The sequence below is a fragment of the Poromitra crassiceps genome, assembly GCF_964638095.1.
Source record: "Poromitra crassiceps genome assembly, contig: HAP1_SCAFFOLD_89, whole genome shotgun sequence".
Classification (NCBI taxonomy): Eukaryota; Metazoa; Chordata; class Actinopteri; order Beryciformes; family Melamphaidae; genus Poromitra; species Poromitra crassiceps.
The window spans coordinates 340,836-357,402 of NW_028152245.1; the positions used below are offsets into that span (position 1 = coordinate 340,836).

The 16,567-nt window shown below is 41.4% G+C and overlaps 1 protein-coding gene across 1 annotated transcript in view; it reads left to right on the forward strand.

Moving 5' to 3' along the window:
* Positions 1 to 6,028: 6,028 nt before the first annotated feature.
* The window catches only part of LOC310800812 (uncharacterized protein), a gene marked incomplete at both ends in the record, with an annotated part of 37,173 nt that continues 26,634 nt past the window's right edge, over positions 6,029 to 16,567 (forward strand). Inside the window, one exon of the mRNA XM_083664728.1 lies at positions 6,029 to 6,268. Within this exon, the coding sequence (XP_083520854.1) occupies positions 6,029 to 6,268 (240 nt within the window). The remainder of the gene's footprint in view (positions 6,269 to 16,567) is intronic.

Below are 16,567 nucleotides of genomic sequence, written 5' to 3' on the forward strand. Positions count from 1 at the left end.
TGGTGGGACATTCAAAGAGACACTGTTCATGTTGAATGTCCTGTATTTGTTTTGATATGCCACCTGTAATGTAGTTCTAACGTAAGTTCAAGCCAGGAAGACTATAATATGCATTTTACACTTCCTTAATTCACTTTTTATATCTCCACTCTTCAATCTACTCACAAGCTCATAATAAGCTGGCAATTAACGGGTTTCAATTGAATAATCACCACCCACCTGAAACAACTCACCTCCCCTATGCTGGACACTCATCAATTTGCATACCGCCACAATAGATCAGTTGAAGATGCTGTCAACCTGGCCCTGCACAGCTCACTACAACACCTGGACTCACCCAACACATACATCCACAGCTCACTACAACACCTGGACTCACCCAACACATACATCCACAGTTCACTACAACACCTGGACTCACCCAACACATACATCCACAGTTCACTACAACACCTGGACTCACCCAACACATACATCCACAGCTCACTACAACACCTGGACTCACCCAACACATACATCCACAGTTCACTACAACACCTGGACTCACCCAACACATACATCCACAGTTCACTACAACACCTGGACTCACCCAACACATACATCCACAGTTCACTACAACACCTGGACTCACCCAACACATACATCCACAGCTCACTACAACACCTGGACTCACCCAACACATACATCCACAGCTCACTACAACACCTGGACTCACCCAACACATACATCCACAGCTCACTACAACACCTGGACTCACCCAACACATACATCCACAGCTCACTACAACACCTGGACTCACCCAACACATACATCCACAGTTCACTACAACACCTGGACTCACCCAACACATACATCCACAGTTCACTACAACACCTGGACTCACCCAACACATACATCCACAGTTCACTACAACACCTGGACTCACCCAACACATACATCCACAGCTCACTACAACACCTGGACTCACCCAACACATACATCCACAGCTCACTACAACACCTGGACTCACCCAACACATACATCCACAGCTCACTACAACACCTGGACTCACCCAACACATACATCCACAGCTCACTACAACACCTGGACTCACCCAACACATACATCCACAGTTCACTACAACACCTGGACTCACCCAACACATACATCCACAGTTCACTACAACACCTGGACTCACCCAACACATACATCCACAGTTCACTACAACACCTGGACTCACCCAACACATACATCCACAGCTCACTACAACACCTGGACTCACCCAACACATAATACATCCACAGCTCACTACAACACCTGGACTCACCCAACACATACATCCACAGCTCACTACAACACCTGGACTCACCCAACACATACATCCACAGCTCACTACAACACCTGGACTCACCCAACACATACATCCACAGCTCACTACAACACCTGGACTCACCCAACACATACATCCACAGCTCACTACAACACCTGGACTCACCCAACACATACATCCACAGTTCACTACAACACCTGGACTCACCCAACACATACATCCACAGCTCACTACAACACCTGGACTCACCCAACACATACATCCACAGCTCACTACAACACCTGGACTCACCCAACACATACATCCACAGTTCACTACAACACCTGGACTCACCCAACACATACATCCACAGCTCACTACAACACCTGGACTCACCCAACACATACATCCACAGTTCACTACAACACCTGGACTCACCCAACACATACATCCACAGCTCACTACAACACCTGGACTCACCCAACACATACATCCACAGCTCACTACAACACCTGGACTCACCCAACACATACATCCACAGTTCACTACAACACCTGGACTCACCCAACACATACATCCACAGCTCACTACAACACCTGGACTCACCCAACACATACATCCACAGCTCACTACAACACCTGGACTCACCCAACACATACATCCACAGCTCACTACAACACCTGGACTCACCCAACACATACATCCACAGTTCACTACAACACCTGGACTCACCCAACACATACATCCACAGCTCACTACAACACCTGGACTCACCCAACACATACTCTACATCGGCACCCTTTTCATAGATTTCAGCTCTCCCTTTAACACAATAGACCCGGTCAAACTCTTCCTTAAAATGACGGACATGAACATTCCTCTCTCTCTCTGTCATCTGATCAGAAGCTTTCTGTGGCGGAGGCGTCAGGTGGTCAGGATAGGCAGCCTCCTGTCCAGCGTCCTGACCGTCAGTACTGGTGCCCCCCAGGGCTGCGTCTTCTCCCCCCTGGCTCTTCTCCATCCACACCAACCTCCTAACATCCCACCGCAGTTCAGTTTCCTTTTTCAAATATGCAGACGACACCACATAACCGGACTCATCACCAACAATAACCAGGATCATTACCGTAATCAAGTGGCCCAAGCGGTCACTTGGTGCCAGGACAATAACCTACATCTCAACACCTCCAAAACCAAAGAAATCATCACAGACTTCCGACGGAACCCACCCCCCAAGACACCCCTCCACATCTCCGGACAACCCATAACTACCACAGACACATACAAATTCCTGGGCACCCACATCAGCAACACACTCAAATGGGACAATAACACCGGTCACATAATCAAAAAGGCCAATCAAAGACTATTCCACCTCCGGCAGCTCAAAAAATTCAAAGTCAAACGCAATCTGCTCCTCCAGTTCTACACAGCCATCCTCAAAAGCATCCTCACCTCTTCCATAACAGTCTGGTACGGCAGTCTGGACAGTCATTCACGAAACAAACTACAACGCATAATCAAACTAGAACGACCGCAACGCAGACTTCTGCCTCCGCCATCAGTTCATTCTTGAGTCCAAATCGCCATTTGAGGCAAATTGGAAGAAATTCCGTCAAGGCGCTCCTGAGATGTTGCGTTACAGAGCTTGGAAAATGGGTGTGTGAGGTCACAGTGACCTTGAACTTTGACCACCAAAATGTAATCAGTTCATCCTTGAGGCCAAGTGGACGCTTGAGGCAAATTCGAAGAAATTCCGTCAATACATTCCTGAGATATGGCGTTAACAAGCTTGAAAATGGCGTTCGTGAGGTCACAGTGACCTTGACCTTTGATCACCAAAATGTAATCCATTCATCCTTGCGCCCAAGTCGACGTTTGAGCCAAATTGTCAGAAATTCCATCAAGCCGTTCTTGAGATATCGCTTTAACGAACTTGGGAATGGCATTCGTGAGGTCACAGTGACCTTGACCTTTGACCACGAAAATGTCATCCGTCAAGGCATTTCGGAGATGTTGCGCTAACAAGCTTGAAAATGGCGTTTGAGAGGTCACAGTGACCTTGGCCTTTGACCTTTGACCACGAAAATCTCATCAGTTCATCTTTGAGTCCAAGTCGATGTTTGAGGCAAATTTGATGAAACTCCGTCAAGGCATTCGTGAGATATCGCGTTAACAAGCTGGAAAATGGCGTTTGAGAGGTCACAGTGACCTTGACCTTTGACCACCAAAATCTAATCAGTTCATCCTTGAGTCCAAGTCGATGTTTGAGACAAGTTTGATTAAATTCCGTCAAGGCATTCCTGAGATATCGCATTAACATGCTTGAAAATGGCGTTCGAGAGGTCACAGTGACCTTGACCTTTGACCACCAAAATCTAATCAGATCATCCTTGAGTTTAAGTCGATGTTTGAGGCAAATTTGATGAAATTCCGTCAAGGCATTCTTGAGATATCGCGTTAACAAGCTTGAAAATGGCGTTCGAGAGGTCACAGTGACCTTGACCTTTGACCACCGAAATCTAATCAGATCATCCTTGAGTCTAAGTCGATTCCGTCAAGGCGTTTCTCAGATATTCTCAGTGACATCACTGGTCCACACTAACTCAAATTAATAACTCATTAACTCAAATCAACTCTCAATAACTGTCAAACTAGATGAATGATGAATAGTTTGACAGTTATTGAGAGTTGATTTGAGTTAATGAGTTATTCATTTGAGTTAGTGTGGACCAGTGATCTCACTGGTCCACACTTTAACACTCAATAACTGTCAAATTAAATGACAGACTTCAAAATTTACTTCCTGGTAATATACAAAAACAGTTCAGTGATAGAGAAGGTGGTTATGAGCTGAGAGGGAGATTGAATTTCAAACAACCAATTGTTCATAGCACTCTGAAAAGCATGTGCGTATCTGTCTGTGGTGTGAAACTGTGGAATAAATTACCTGACGAGATCAAAGAAAGTAAAAATCTTGTGCAATTCAAAAAAAAGTATAGAAACATTATTCTGGAGAAGTATAGACGTGATGGTACATAATCAGGACTTATGGGTCACTTGTATTTCCTGTAGTATGTTTGGTATTAGCTATGTATGTGTAATTATATGTGGTAGGTAGCCTATGTGTGTATAGGCATCTATGAATAATTAGGAGCATGTGCTATTTGTGTGTGTAAATCAATGCATGTATGTATCCATGTGTATGCATATGTACTGCATATGTTTACATATAACGTAAAGGAATAAGGGTAAGGGCATTTAATAAGCTAGCTAGCTTCAGCCCTAAAACCCTTTCGGTCAGCCTTATGTATCTTTTGTTTTCTTCTGTTTTTTTTCCTATTCTGTGAATATTCTTTGCTTTCTGATCGAAATAAACTAACTAACTAACTAACTAACTAACAAAACAGTTTACAGTTTTCTGATATACTACTGATGTTCTAATGATACAAAGCTGGTGGAAAATGGGCGGAGTGCTCCTTTAAGGTCCTTACACATCAAGAGCGATGCGAATATACGGCACGAAATTGCGATGCGAGTTTTGACCCACCTGTCAATCACAGCGACAGATGTGTACACGTCAGAAGTGAATTTCTGAAAAATCGACCACAGTTCGAAAAAATAAACACCGCAATAATGCTCAGCGAAACTTTACCGTTGGTATGCACGATTGCATTGACTGATATAGGTTCGGAAAATATTATTGACGTGCGAATTAATCGCACGAAAAAAACGCTCCCGATGTGTAAGGACCTTCACTCACACCATGTGTGAACGGGGGCTAAAGCTTGTCCAGGGCAAACCAAGCTTGTTCACCAACTTTGAGGGTGATTTACTCTGAATGTTGCTTTTAGGAGTGTATGACACATCATGTGAAAGCTTTCATAATCTAACTTTTTACTTTTACTCCCTACATTTTAACAGAAATATATGTACTTTCTACTCCTTACATTTTTAAAACAGGCTAGTTTAATGCACAACAGACAAAAATGATGTCTGTCTGTCTCTCTCTTGTCGCACATCCAAAACAAGACACAAGTCTAAATAAGGCATGGCCGATGATGTCGCACATAAATCACGGATGATGTCACAGAGCCAATCGTGATGTCATCAGTGAGTGATGTCATCAGTCATCATTATTATAACATCATCATGTAATACTGTTATGATGTCATGTTATGATGTCATAATGTCCAACCCACATTCAGTCCCGTCATAACGCCCAGCATTGCCAGGTGTACCACTGATCAATAATGCAAAAATTCCCATAATGTACGATAATTTGATCATTTTGTGACACTTAGTTGCAATCAATATACTAATATGGATCCTATGTCTGTTTATACATGTCTTCTCACGTCTTTGCAGCCAATCATGCATTCATGTCCCCTAGGATTAAGTAATTTTTGCTCCGTGGTACATAGAGTACACGGAACACCCGGGAGAAATACTTTTTACTTTTATACTTGATTACATTTCAGAGCCTGCGGTACATAAATTTGCCTAAGTGCTATTTTGCGGGCTGTGTCTGTTTGTGACATCATTAGTGATGTCATGAATCAGGGATTGTGATGTCATCAGTGATGTCACTCGAGCAATTGTGATGTCATAAATCCTTCCTGGCTGAGGCTATATAAGTGGTGGAAGATGCACCAGAAAGCCATAAGAGGAAGAAGCCACCTGGCAACACTGATAATGCCTTCGGTTTGGGTGTGTGTGGTACAGTGACAGATGTGAAGAATGGCTCAAACAGCAGGATATGACCACATAGATGATGCCCACTGTGGAGGAGACAGGCGGCTCTATGATGCCATCTGTGCAGGAGACCTGTACAAACTGAGGAGCCTGCTGCAGGAAGACCGCTTCAGAAGTCGGATCAACGAGTCATGTTATTATGAGTCTTGGAGGACCCCTCTGAAATGTGCAGTCCTGTGGGGTCATGCTCCCTGTGTGGACTACTTGATCACCCAGGGAGCACAGGTAGACCTAGCTCATGTCGAGGATGACTGTACGGCTCTCTCCTATGCCGTATACCACGGTCACCTGGACTGTGTCCGGATCCTCCTGAAAGCCGGGGCCGACCCTAACAGAAGCATACGCAACTCATGGACCCCTCTCTACCTCAGTGTTGAAGACGACCGCCTGGACTGCTTCCGCCTGCTGCTCCAGGCCGCTGGCGTTCTGACCCGTGACGTGGCTTCTCTCCTGCTGGACGAGGTGCTGCTTAACAGGTGCCCCACGGCCTTTATCCAGCTGCTGCTGGACCACGGCGTAGACCCGGCCCTGGTGACCACAGAGCTGGAGGAATGGATGGATTCTGACTAGGCGCTCTCAGGGTTTTTCTGGAGGCCAAGAGATGTCCTCGCAGTCTGGCTCCATGTGTGTCGGATCCGGATCCGCCAAGTGCTGCTGGGCACACATCGCCTGATCCAAGTCCACTCCCTACCACTACCACAAGTCATTAAGGACTTGCCAATTATTGTTTTGATGTATTATGTTGTAAATAGGCCTACTGTACTTTACTTTTAATGCTTCTGTTTCAGGTCTATGGTCTTATAACATCTTGCCAAAGGGCTGCAGCTGCGAATTAGCCAGCTGGTTAAGACTGGCACATTTACAGTAATGTTGATTAATGTGTACTGTCCTTTTACAAATAAACTAAAGTGAACATTGTGCTCCACCAAAACTGATTTGAAACTTGAAGGGAGTCAGTTTATTTATTTTCATTTCCTAGATTTAGTTCTTCAGTGGACTGTGTTTCAAACAAATCCAGGACCAGAGATTATATACCATCAGCATACACCACCTGTAGCCAATCCTTTTACTATAATTGGAGAGCGATAATTGGAGTGTGTCCGTGTGTGCTCGGTTCAGCGTCTCCAGCGTGTCTCCAGAGTTCCCACCCCAGAAATTCTGTTGATCTTAATATGACGTGAGGTTCAGTTAGCTTTGCACAGAAACTGCCAGGAGAAATACTTTTTGCTTTTATACTTGATTGCATTTCAGAGCCTGTCATTTTTTGCTTTTACTTGATTAAACAAGTTGAATCAGTACTTCTACTTTTACCAGTCTTTCTTTAGACACATAACTGTACTTTACTTAACACCTTAAGTGCCATAGCCGAAATAATTCGTCTTACATAATCCAACGCTTAAGTGCCAGAGCCGAGTTTACTCGTCTTACATAAACATTTTTTTTTTTTTGACGGTGGAACATCAATCAACAACTTTTACATCTTCGAGATCACTATTGGAGCAAGATAATGTGTATAATCTATTTTACCGACCCACTAAGTGTTGACAGTGCTCCCCCAGACGACCGAAATCAAAGAAAAAACTGCCGCGGGACCAAGCCGTTCAAGGAAATGCCGTGGCGATTTTACAGTAATCCACTCAAGACTTGTCTTGCCTGAGAGCGGCCGCGCACCGGCAGCAGCACACAGAGAGCGGAGAGCGATTTGCAAAATAGATCATAGGTGAAACACACTTTGAAACACCTCAGAAAGGCCATAATCAACATCTGCCCATCGCCCACGCATTCCCCGGCCCATCTTGACTCGCACAAGGAGCGTCCGCACGCACGCAAGCAGGCAGGCAGGCACACAGGCAGGCAGCAGCAAAAGCGCTTCTGACACGCCCGCTGTACAGCCAGGAGGAGAAGACACACGGAGGGAGGAGTTTGAATGAGAGGGGTGTTTCCTGTTGTTATGGAGGAAATTACTGTTCAAAACTATTGTTTAGAATGTCTGACGGTCTTACTGATGCCAAAAATGAATGGTTAAAGTGACTGTTTCACAAAAAGCCATTTATCTCTGAATAAATTTCCAGACGCTGAAACCATGCTGTACTCAACGGCTAATATCTACATAACTACTAACTCTGCAAACTAACTCTTTTAGACAGAGAAAGCACACATTCTATTAGTTATTTTTAGATGATTGGTGTTCATGAATTCTTAACAGAAAAGAATCCTCAGCTGTTGCTAAAATGAGCCAGAATCGTCAAAAACACCCCTGGCACAACTTACCTACAGGAATGAAAACATGGCTGGCATTCAATGTGTTAAGTAAAGAATGTGTGTACTTTAACCATCGCCCTTAAATGTAGGAACATATCTCCACTTAGAGATGCTGTATGTTTGTGTGCTGTCTTGTTTTATATGTGAAAAAGATTAAGGAATGCGCACACTGTCAATGTCAAAACAAATTCCTATGTGTTTTACACAATGGCAAATAAAGATATCTGAATCTGAATCTGAATCTGAATCTGTATCTTCAACCCATTCTGTGCTGCACTGTTATTTCCATGATGCTTTTCTCATGCTCTAAAAGAGTGCTGTGTGTGAATGAATGAATGAATGAATGAATGAATGAATGAATGAATGAATGAAAATTTTATTTACGTGTCAGGACAATTTACATGACCCATCCCACATGGGATTATCAGACACATCAACATACAGTTATTTCCATATCTATTACGGTGCTTGAACAATACAAAACCGTACAAACACACACACAGCAGCACGCGGCATCAGCAGCAAAACACAGATTTAACTACAATGTGTATTAAGTAAAATATATGAATTATCTATCATATGTCATCTTTTTCCTCCTATCCCACGCATGAGAGATATATTCGGAAAAAGCAAAGATGTTATCAAAAAGAAATTCAAGTATGGCACCTTCTTCAAAGTCTAACAGGTTTAACTCAGGGGAGTGAACTTTTTTAAATAGTATATCTCGTAAGTCATGATACAAGGGGCAGTACAAAATAAAATGAAATTCATTCTCCACTTCCATCAACTCACAATATTCACAAATCCTATCCTCCTCCGCCGTCCCTCTGTATCTGCCTGTTTCAATATGTAAAGGCAGAATACCACATCGTAACTGAGCACATAAGGACCTCTTACTTTTAGGTAAATTAAACATCACATATTTTTCACATTTAAATTCATTTTTAAATAAACAGTAAGTTCTTAATTTTGGCTTCTGCCATAGTTCTTCAGTCCAAGATTGTAACCAGTTAGCGCGGATCTGAGATTTAAACGACTCTACATTTATACACATTCTTTGAGAGTAATATTCTCCAAAACCACACTCCTGAAACAAGTCATACATATCTGAGACCCACTCCCCTTCAACAGACAAGTCCCAGAGGAAAATCTGACTAGCAACCCTATTGGATGGTAGGTCCAGCAATCTGTTCCAGAGGTTCACCATACTGATTTTCCATCTGATCACACAAGGGTCCCACCCCATTTCTCCACTAACTGCTGGAAGAGGAGCATATTTATGAAGCATTTATGAGCATATTTATGAAGTGTGTGTGTGTGTCAACCAGGCCGGGGCTAGAGGGTCATTTCTCATTCAACACTGCCACTAGTGGACCAAGTGTGTAAATTCAGGTACATAGACACCTGCAGTAACAGGCCCACAGCACACGCTGCAGTGAAGAAATATTCATTACCTATATCTCCTGAATGCTGGCGGTGGCCATATTGAGCGTAATGCGCTAAATCAATTAGAAGTCCTCGTCCCCTGAGGGTTTTCACATTAACTTGAGTATAGGTTGTCACTTAGAGTGGATCAGTGATCTCTGCAGTGCTTTCCCCCTCCAGACATCTTTCACTAGAACATATTGGAGGCGGGGCCCATGCCAATGTGTTGCATTTAGAGTATATCAAAAATATCTCAGTCAACGTCAGTATTCCGTCATTGTCAAATAAAAACATCTAATTCCTTCTTCTTCCTCGAGCCGCCCTCGCTGCAGTCTTAGAGGAATCTATTCAAAAACATCACATAATCTCATCCATACAAATCTGCTCATTATCTCCAGCACAATATTCTACTCATTGTTTTGTCCGTTAAGTCTCTGTGCCTGCTGGCCCCGCCCCCCCCCCTCCCTGTCTGTGGTCTGCTTTAGTCAGGACACTCCTCCTGTTCGCTGCCAAGCAGACTTTGTCCACAGTTAACTTGCTCCATTTTCACTGCGGTGAAGCCAGCCTACTCTCGCTGTTGCCTCGTCAAGCCAGCCGCTCCTACATTTCAAGGGCGCCCTTATTGCAGACCTTACGGTAAATACACCGCGCGTTGACCAACTTCAGGGTTTCAAAATAAAATGTCAGGTTTTTGAAAGGCAATAACAGAGATGTGTCGAATTGTCGATGATTTTACCAGCCAGCCAGTGTATTCTACACTGATTTTGAGTCATTAGGTCACATGACCTGGAAGGTATTCAGCCGTAAATGCTTATTTTTCGATAAAGAAAATAATATGAAATATATGGAGTATTAAACTCCAATAAAAATAGGTGTGTCCTAACCAGGCTGTGCAGTAATGCCATTCTACATTGATTTCGAGTCATTAGGTCATATGACCTGGGAGTTATTGAGCCAAAAATGCTAATTTTTCCATAAAAAAATCCATATAAAATGTAGGAAGTATTAAACTCCAATAAAAATAGCTGTGTCCGAACCAGGCAGTGTAGTTATGTCATTCTACATTGACTTTGAGTCATTAGGTCATATGACCTGGGAGTTATTGAGCCGAAAAGCCACATTTTTCCATAAAAAAACGAATTATGAAATTTGGGGAGTATTAAACTCCAATAAGAAAAGGTGTGTCCTAACCAGGCAGTCTAGTAATATGATTCTACATTGATTTAGAGTCATTCGGTCACATGACCTGGGAGTTATTGAGCCGAAAAGGCGAATTCTTCAGAAAATGCATGTTTCCATAAAGAAATTAATCATGAAATATGGGGAGTATTAAACTCCAATAAAAAAAGGTGTGTCCTAACCAGGCAGTGTAGTAATGTCATTCTACATTGACTTTGAGTCATTAGGTCATATGACCTGGGAGTTATTGAGCCGAAAAGCCACATTTTTTCATAAAAAAATGAATTATGAAATTTGGGGAGTATTAAACTCCAATAAAAGAAGGTGTGTCCTAACCAGGCAGTGTAGTAATGTCATTCTACATTGACTTTGAGTCATTAGCTCATATGACCTGGGAGTTATTGAGCCGAAAAGGCAAATGTTTCCATAAAAAATGAATTATGAAATTTGGGGAGTATTAAACTCCAATAAAAGAAGGTGTGTCCTAACCAGGCAGTGTAGTAATGTCATTCTACATTGACTTTGAGTCATTAGGTCATATGACTTGGGAGTTATTGAGCCGAAAAGCCACATTTTCCCATAAAAAAATGAATTATGAAATTTGGGGAGTATTAAACTCCAATAAAAAAAGGTGTGTCCTAACCAGGCAGTGTAGTAATGTCATTCTACATTGACTTTGAGTCATTAGGTCATATGACCTGGGAGTTATTGAGCCGAAAAGCCACATTTTTCCATAAAAAAATGAATTATGAAATTTGGGGAGTATTAAACTCCAATAAAAGAAGGTGTGTCCTAACCAGGCAGTGTAGTAATGTCATTCTACATTGACTTTGAGTCATTAGGTCATATGACCTGGGAGTTATTGAGCCGAAAAGCCACATTTTTTCATAAAAAAATGAATTATGAAATTTGGGGAGTATTAAACTCCAATAAAAGAAGGTGTGTCCTAACCAGGCAGTGTAGTAATGTCATTCTACATTGACTTTGAGTCATTAGCTCATATGACCTGGGAGTTATTGAGCCGAAAAGGCAAATTTTTCCATAAAAAAATGAATTATGAAATTTGGGGAGTATTAAACTCCAATAAAAGAAGGTGTGTCCTAACCAGGCAGTGTAGTAATGTCATTCTACATTGACTTTGAGTCATTAGGTCATATGACTTGGGAGTTATTGAGCCGAAAAGCCACATTTTTCCATAAAAAAATGAATTATGAAATTTGGGGAGTATTAAACTCCAATAAAAAAAGGTGTGTCCTAACCAGGCAGTGTAGTAATGTCATTCTACATTGACTTTGAGTCATTAGGTCATATGACCTGGGAGTTATTGAGCCGAAAAGCCACATTTTTCCATAGAAAAATGAATTATGAAATTTGGGGAGTATTAAACTCCAATAAAAGAAGGTGTGTCCTAACCAGGCAGTGTAGTAATGTCATTCTACATTGACTTTGAGTCATTAGCTCATATGACCTGGGAGTTATTGAGCCGAAAAGCCACATATTTCCATAAAGAAATGAATTATGAAATTTGGGGAGTATTAACACATTGAGTGCCAAGGACGTCTGTGGACGTCCTAAAAAAAAGTAACGAGGAGTGCCAAGGACGTCTGTGGACGTCCTAAAATCATAATTCATATTATTCCATAATTCTGCTGTTTAAGGTCGTACCTAGCCAGTGAGCATGAATCCCTTCAAGGGATCACACGGCGCCACCTTAAACATCGTCACAGGAGCTGCTCCACCCACCTCAGATCCTTTACTTTGTACAGGAGACAGCGGAGAAAGCCGTGATGAAAGTGGAAACCGATGCATGCTTTCTGCCAGAGCCGTATATATTGCTCTGTCTACAGCGAGAGTGGGCTCGGCTGCATCCGCGCTCACAACTGAGCTCTTATGCTTCTATCTATCTCCACACGATTTCCTAGAAAGCCAGCATCCGAAGCCGAACGGGCCAAGCCTTTTCGTTCAGTCGCGTTTGCCAGCGCGCATCATTTCCTTGATGGGCGCTGGGATCTGTCCGGGGCAAAAACGGAGTCGAGAAAGCAAACTCTGTGCGTGTGGGAGGAGCCCGCAGCTCAGAGGTGGAGAGGGGGGGGGGGGGGGGGGGGGGAGAGGGGTGTGTGGCTGCACAGAAACCACACCACACGCCACCACATCAGAAAACACCAGCCAGAGTCAGTCAATGTGCTCGAAATTAGAGTGCAAAAGGTATTCATAAAAGGGACTATATCTTGGAAAGTAAAAAAAAACGACAGAAAACCCTTGAAAGTGCACTTTTTTGAGAGGCTGTAATTTCATAATGGAACTGTCTAGAAACAAAATTTCTTCTTTGGAAGAAGCAGGAGTGTTCAATGTTTCATTAAAGTCCAGCCCCGTTAATATAGCCATAATAGAAAAAATTCTATAGCTGTTTTCAACTGAATGGAAGTGAATCTGGCACAGGCTCCAGACAATTTTACTGAAGCGCTGTGGCACTCAATGTGTTAAACTCCAATAAAAAAAGGTGTGTCCTAACCAGGCAGTGTAGTAATGTCATTCTACATTGACTTTGAGTCATTAGGTCATATGACCTGGGAGTTATTGAGCCGAAAAGCCACATTTTTCCATAAAAAAATGAATTATGAAATTTGGGGAGTATTAAACTCCAATAAAAGAAGGTGTGTCCTAACCAGGCAGTGTAGTAATGTCATTCTACATTGACTTTGAGTCATTAGGTCATATGACCTGGGAGTTATTGAGCCGAAAAGCCACATTTTTCCATAAAAAAATGAATTATGAAATTTGGGGAGTATTAAACTCCAATAAAAGAAGGTGTGTCCTAACCAGGCAGTGTAGTAATGTCATTCTACATTGACTTTGAGTCATTAGCTCATATGACCTGGGAGTTATTGAGCCGAAAAGGCGAATTTTTCAGAAAATGCATGTTTCCATAAAGAAATTAATCATGAAATATGGGGAGTATTACACTCCAATAAAAAAAGGTGTGTCCTAACCAGGCAGTCTAGTAATATGATTCTACATTGATTTTGAGTCATTCGGTCACATGACCTGGGAGTTATTGAGCCGAAAAGGCGAATTTTTCAGAAAATGCATGTTTCCATAAAGAAATTAATCATGAAATATGGGGAGTATTAAACTCCAATAAAAAAAGGTGTGTCCTAACCAGGCAGTCTAGTAATATGATTCTACATTGATTTTGAGTCATTCGGTCATATGACCTGGGAGTTATTGAGCCGAAAAGCCACATTTTTCCATAAAAAAATGAATTATGAAATTTGGGGAGTATTAAACTCCAATAAAAGAAGGTGTGTCCTAACCAGGCATTGTAGTAATGTCATTCTACATTGACTTTGAGTCATTCGGTCATATGACCTGGGAGTTATTGAGCCGAAAAGCCACATTTTTCCATAAAAAAATGAATTATGAAATTTGGGGAGTATTAAACTCCAATAAAAGAAGGTGTGTCCTAACCAGGCAGTCTAGTAATGTCATTCTACATTGACTTTCAGTCATTAGGTCATATGACCTGGGAGTTATTGAGCCGAAAAGCCACATTTTTCCATAAAAAAATGAATTATGAAATTTGGGGAGTATTAAACTCCAATAAAAAAAGGTGTGTCCTAACCAGGCAGTGTAGTAATGTCATTCTACATTGACTTTGAGTCATTAGCTCATATGACCTGGGAGTTATTGAGCCGAAAAGGCGAATTTTTCAGAAAATGCATGTTTCCATAAAGAAATTAATCATGAAATATGGGGAGTATTACACTCCAATAAAAAAAGGTGTGTCCTAACCAGGCAGTCTAGTAATATGATTCTACATTGATTTTGAGTCATTCGGTCATATGACCTGGGAGTTATTGAGCCGAAAAGCCACATTTCTCCATAAAAAAATGAATTATGAAATTTGGGGAGTATTAAACTCCAATAAAAAAAGGTGTGTCCTAACCAGGCAGTGTAGTAATGTCATTCTACATTGACTTTGAGTCATTAGGTCATATGACCTGGGAGTTATTGAGCCGAAAAGCCACATTTTTCCATAAAAAAATGAATTATGAAATTTGGGGAGTATTAAACTCCAATAAAATAAGGTGTGTCCTAACCAGGCAGTGTAGTAATGTCATTCTACATTGACATTCATAATTCATTTTTTTATGGAAAAATGTGGCTTTTCGGCTCAATAACTACCAGGTCATATGACCTAATGACTCAAAGTCAATGTAGAATGACATTACTACACTGCCTGGTTAGGACACACCTTCTTTTATTAGAGTTTAATACTCCCCATATTTCATGATTAATTTCTTTATGGAAACATGCATTTTCTGAAGAATTCGCCTTTTCGGCTCAATAACTCCCAGGTCATGTGACCGAATGACTCAAAATCAATGTAGAATCATATTACTAGACTGCCTGGTTAGGACACACCTTTTTTTATTGGAGTGTAATACTCCCCATATTTCATGATTAATTTCTTTATGGAAACATGCATTTTCTGAAAAATTCGCCTTTTCGGCTCAATAACTCCCAGGTCATATGAGCTAATGACTCAAAGTCAATGTAGAATGACATTACTACACTGCCTGGTTAGGACACACCTTTTTTTATTGGAGTTTAATACTCCCCAAATTTCATAATTCATTTTTTTATGGAAAAATGTGGCTTTTCGGCTCAATAACTCCCAGGTCATATGACCTAATGACTCAAAGTCAATGTAGAATGACATTAATACACTGCCTGGTTAGGACACACCTTCTTTTATTGGAGTTTAATACTCCCCAAATTTCATAATTCATTTTTTTATGGAAAAATGTGGCTTTTCGGCTCAATAACTCCCAGGTCATATGACCGAATGACTCAAAATCAATGTAGAATCATATTACTAGACTGCCTGGTTAGGACACACCTTTTTTTATTGGAGTTTAATACTCCCCATATTTCATGATTAATTTCTTTATGGAAACATGCATTTTCTGAAAAATTCGCCTTTTCGGCTCAATAACTCCCAGGTCATGTGACCGAATGACTCAAAATCAATGTAGAATCATATTACTAGACTGCCTGGTTAGGACACACCTTTTTTTATTGGAGTGTAATACTCCCCATATTTCATGATTAATTTCTTTATGGAAACATGCATTTTCTGAAAAATTCGCCTTTTCGGCTCAATAACTCCCAGGTCATATGAGGAAATGACTCAAAGTCAATGTAGAATGACATTACTACACTGCCTGGTTAGGACACACCTTTTTTTATTGGAGTTTAATACTCCCCAAATTTCATAATTCATTTTTTTATGGAAAAATGTGGCTTTTCGGCTCAATAACTCCCAGGTCATATGACCTAATGACTCAAAGTCAATGTAGAATGACATTACTACACTGCCTGGTTAGGACACACCTTCTTTTATTGGAGTTTAATACTCCCCAAATTTCATAATTCATTTTTTTATGGAAAAATGTGGCTTTTCGGCTCAATAACTCCCAGGTCATATGAGCTAATGACTCAAAGTCAATGTAGAATGACATTACTACACTGCCTGGTTAGGACACACCTTCTTTTATTGGAGTTTAATACTCCCCAAATTTCATAATTCATTTTTTTATGGAAAAATGTGGCTTTTCGGCTCAATAACTCCCAGGTCATATGACCTAATGACTC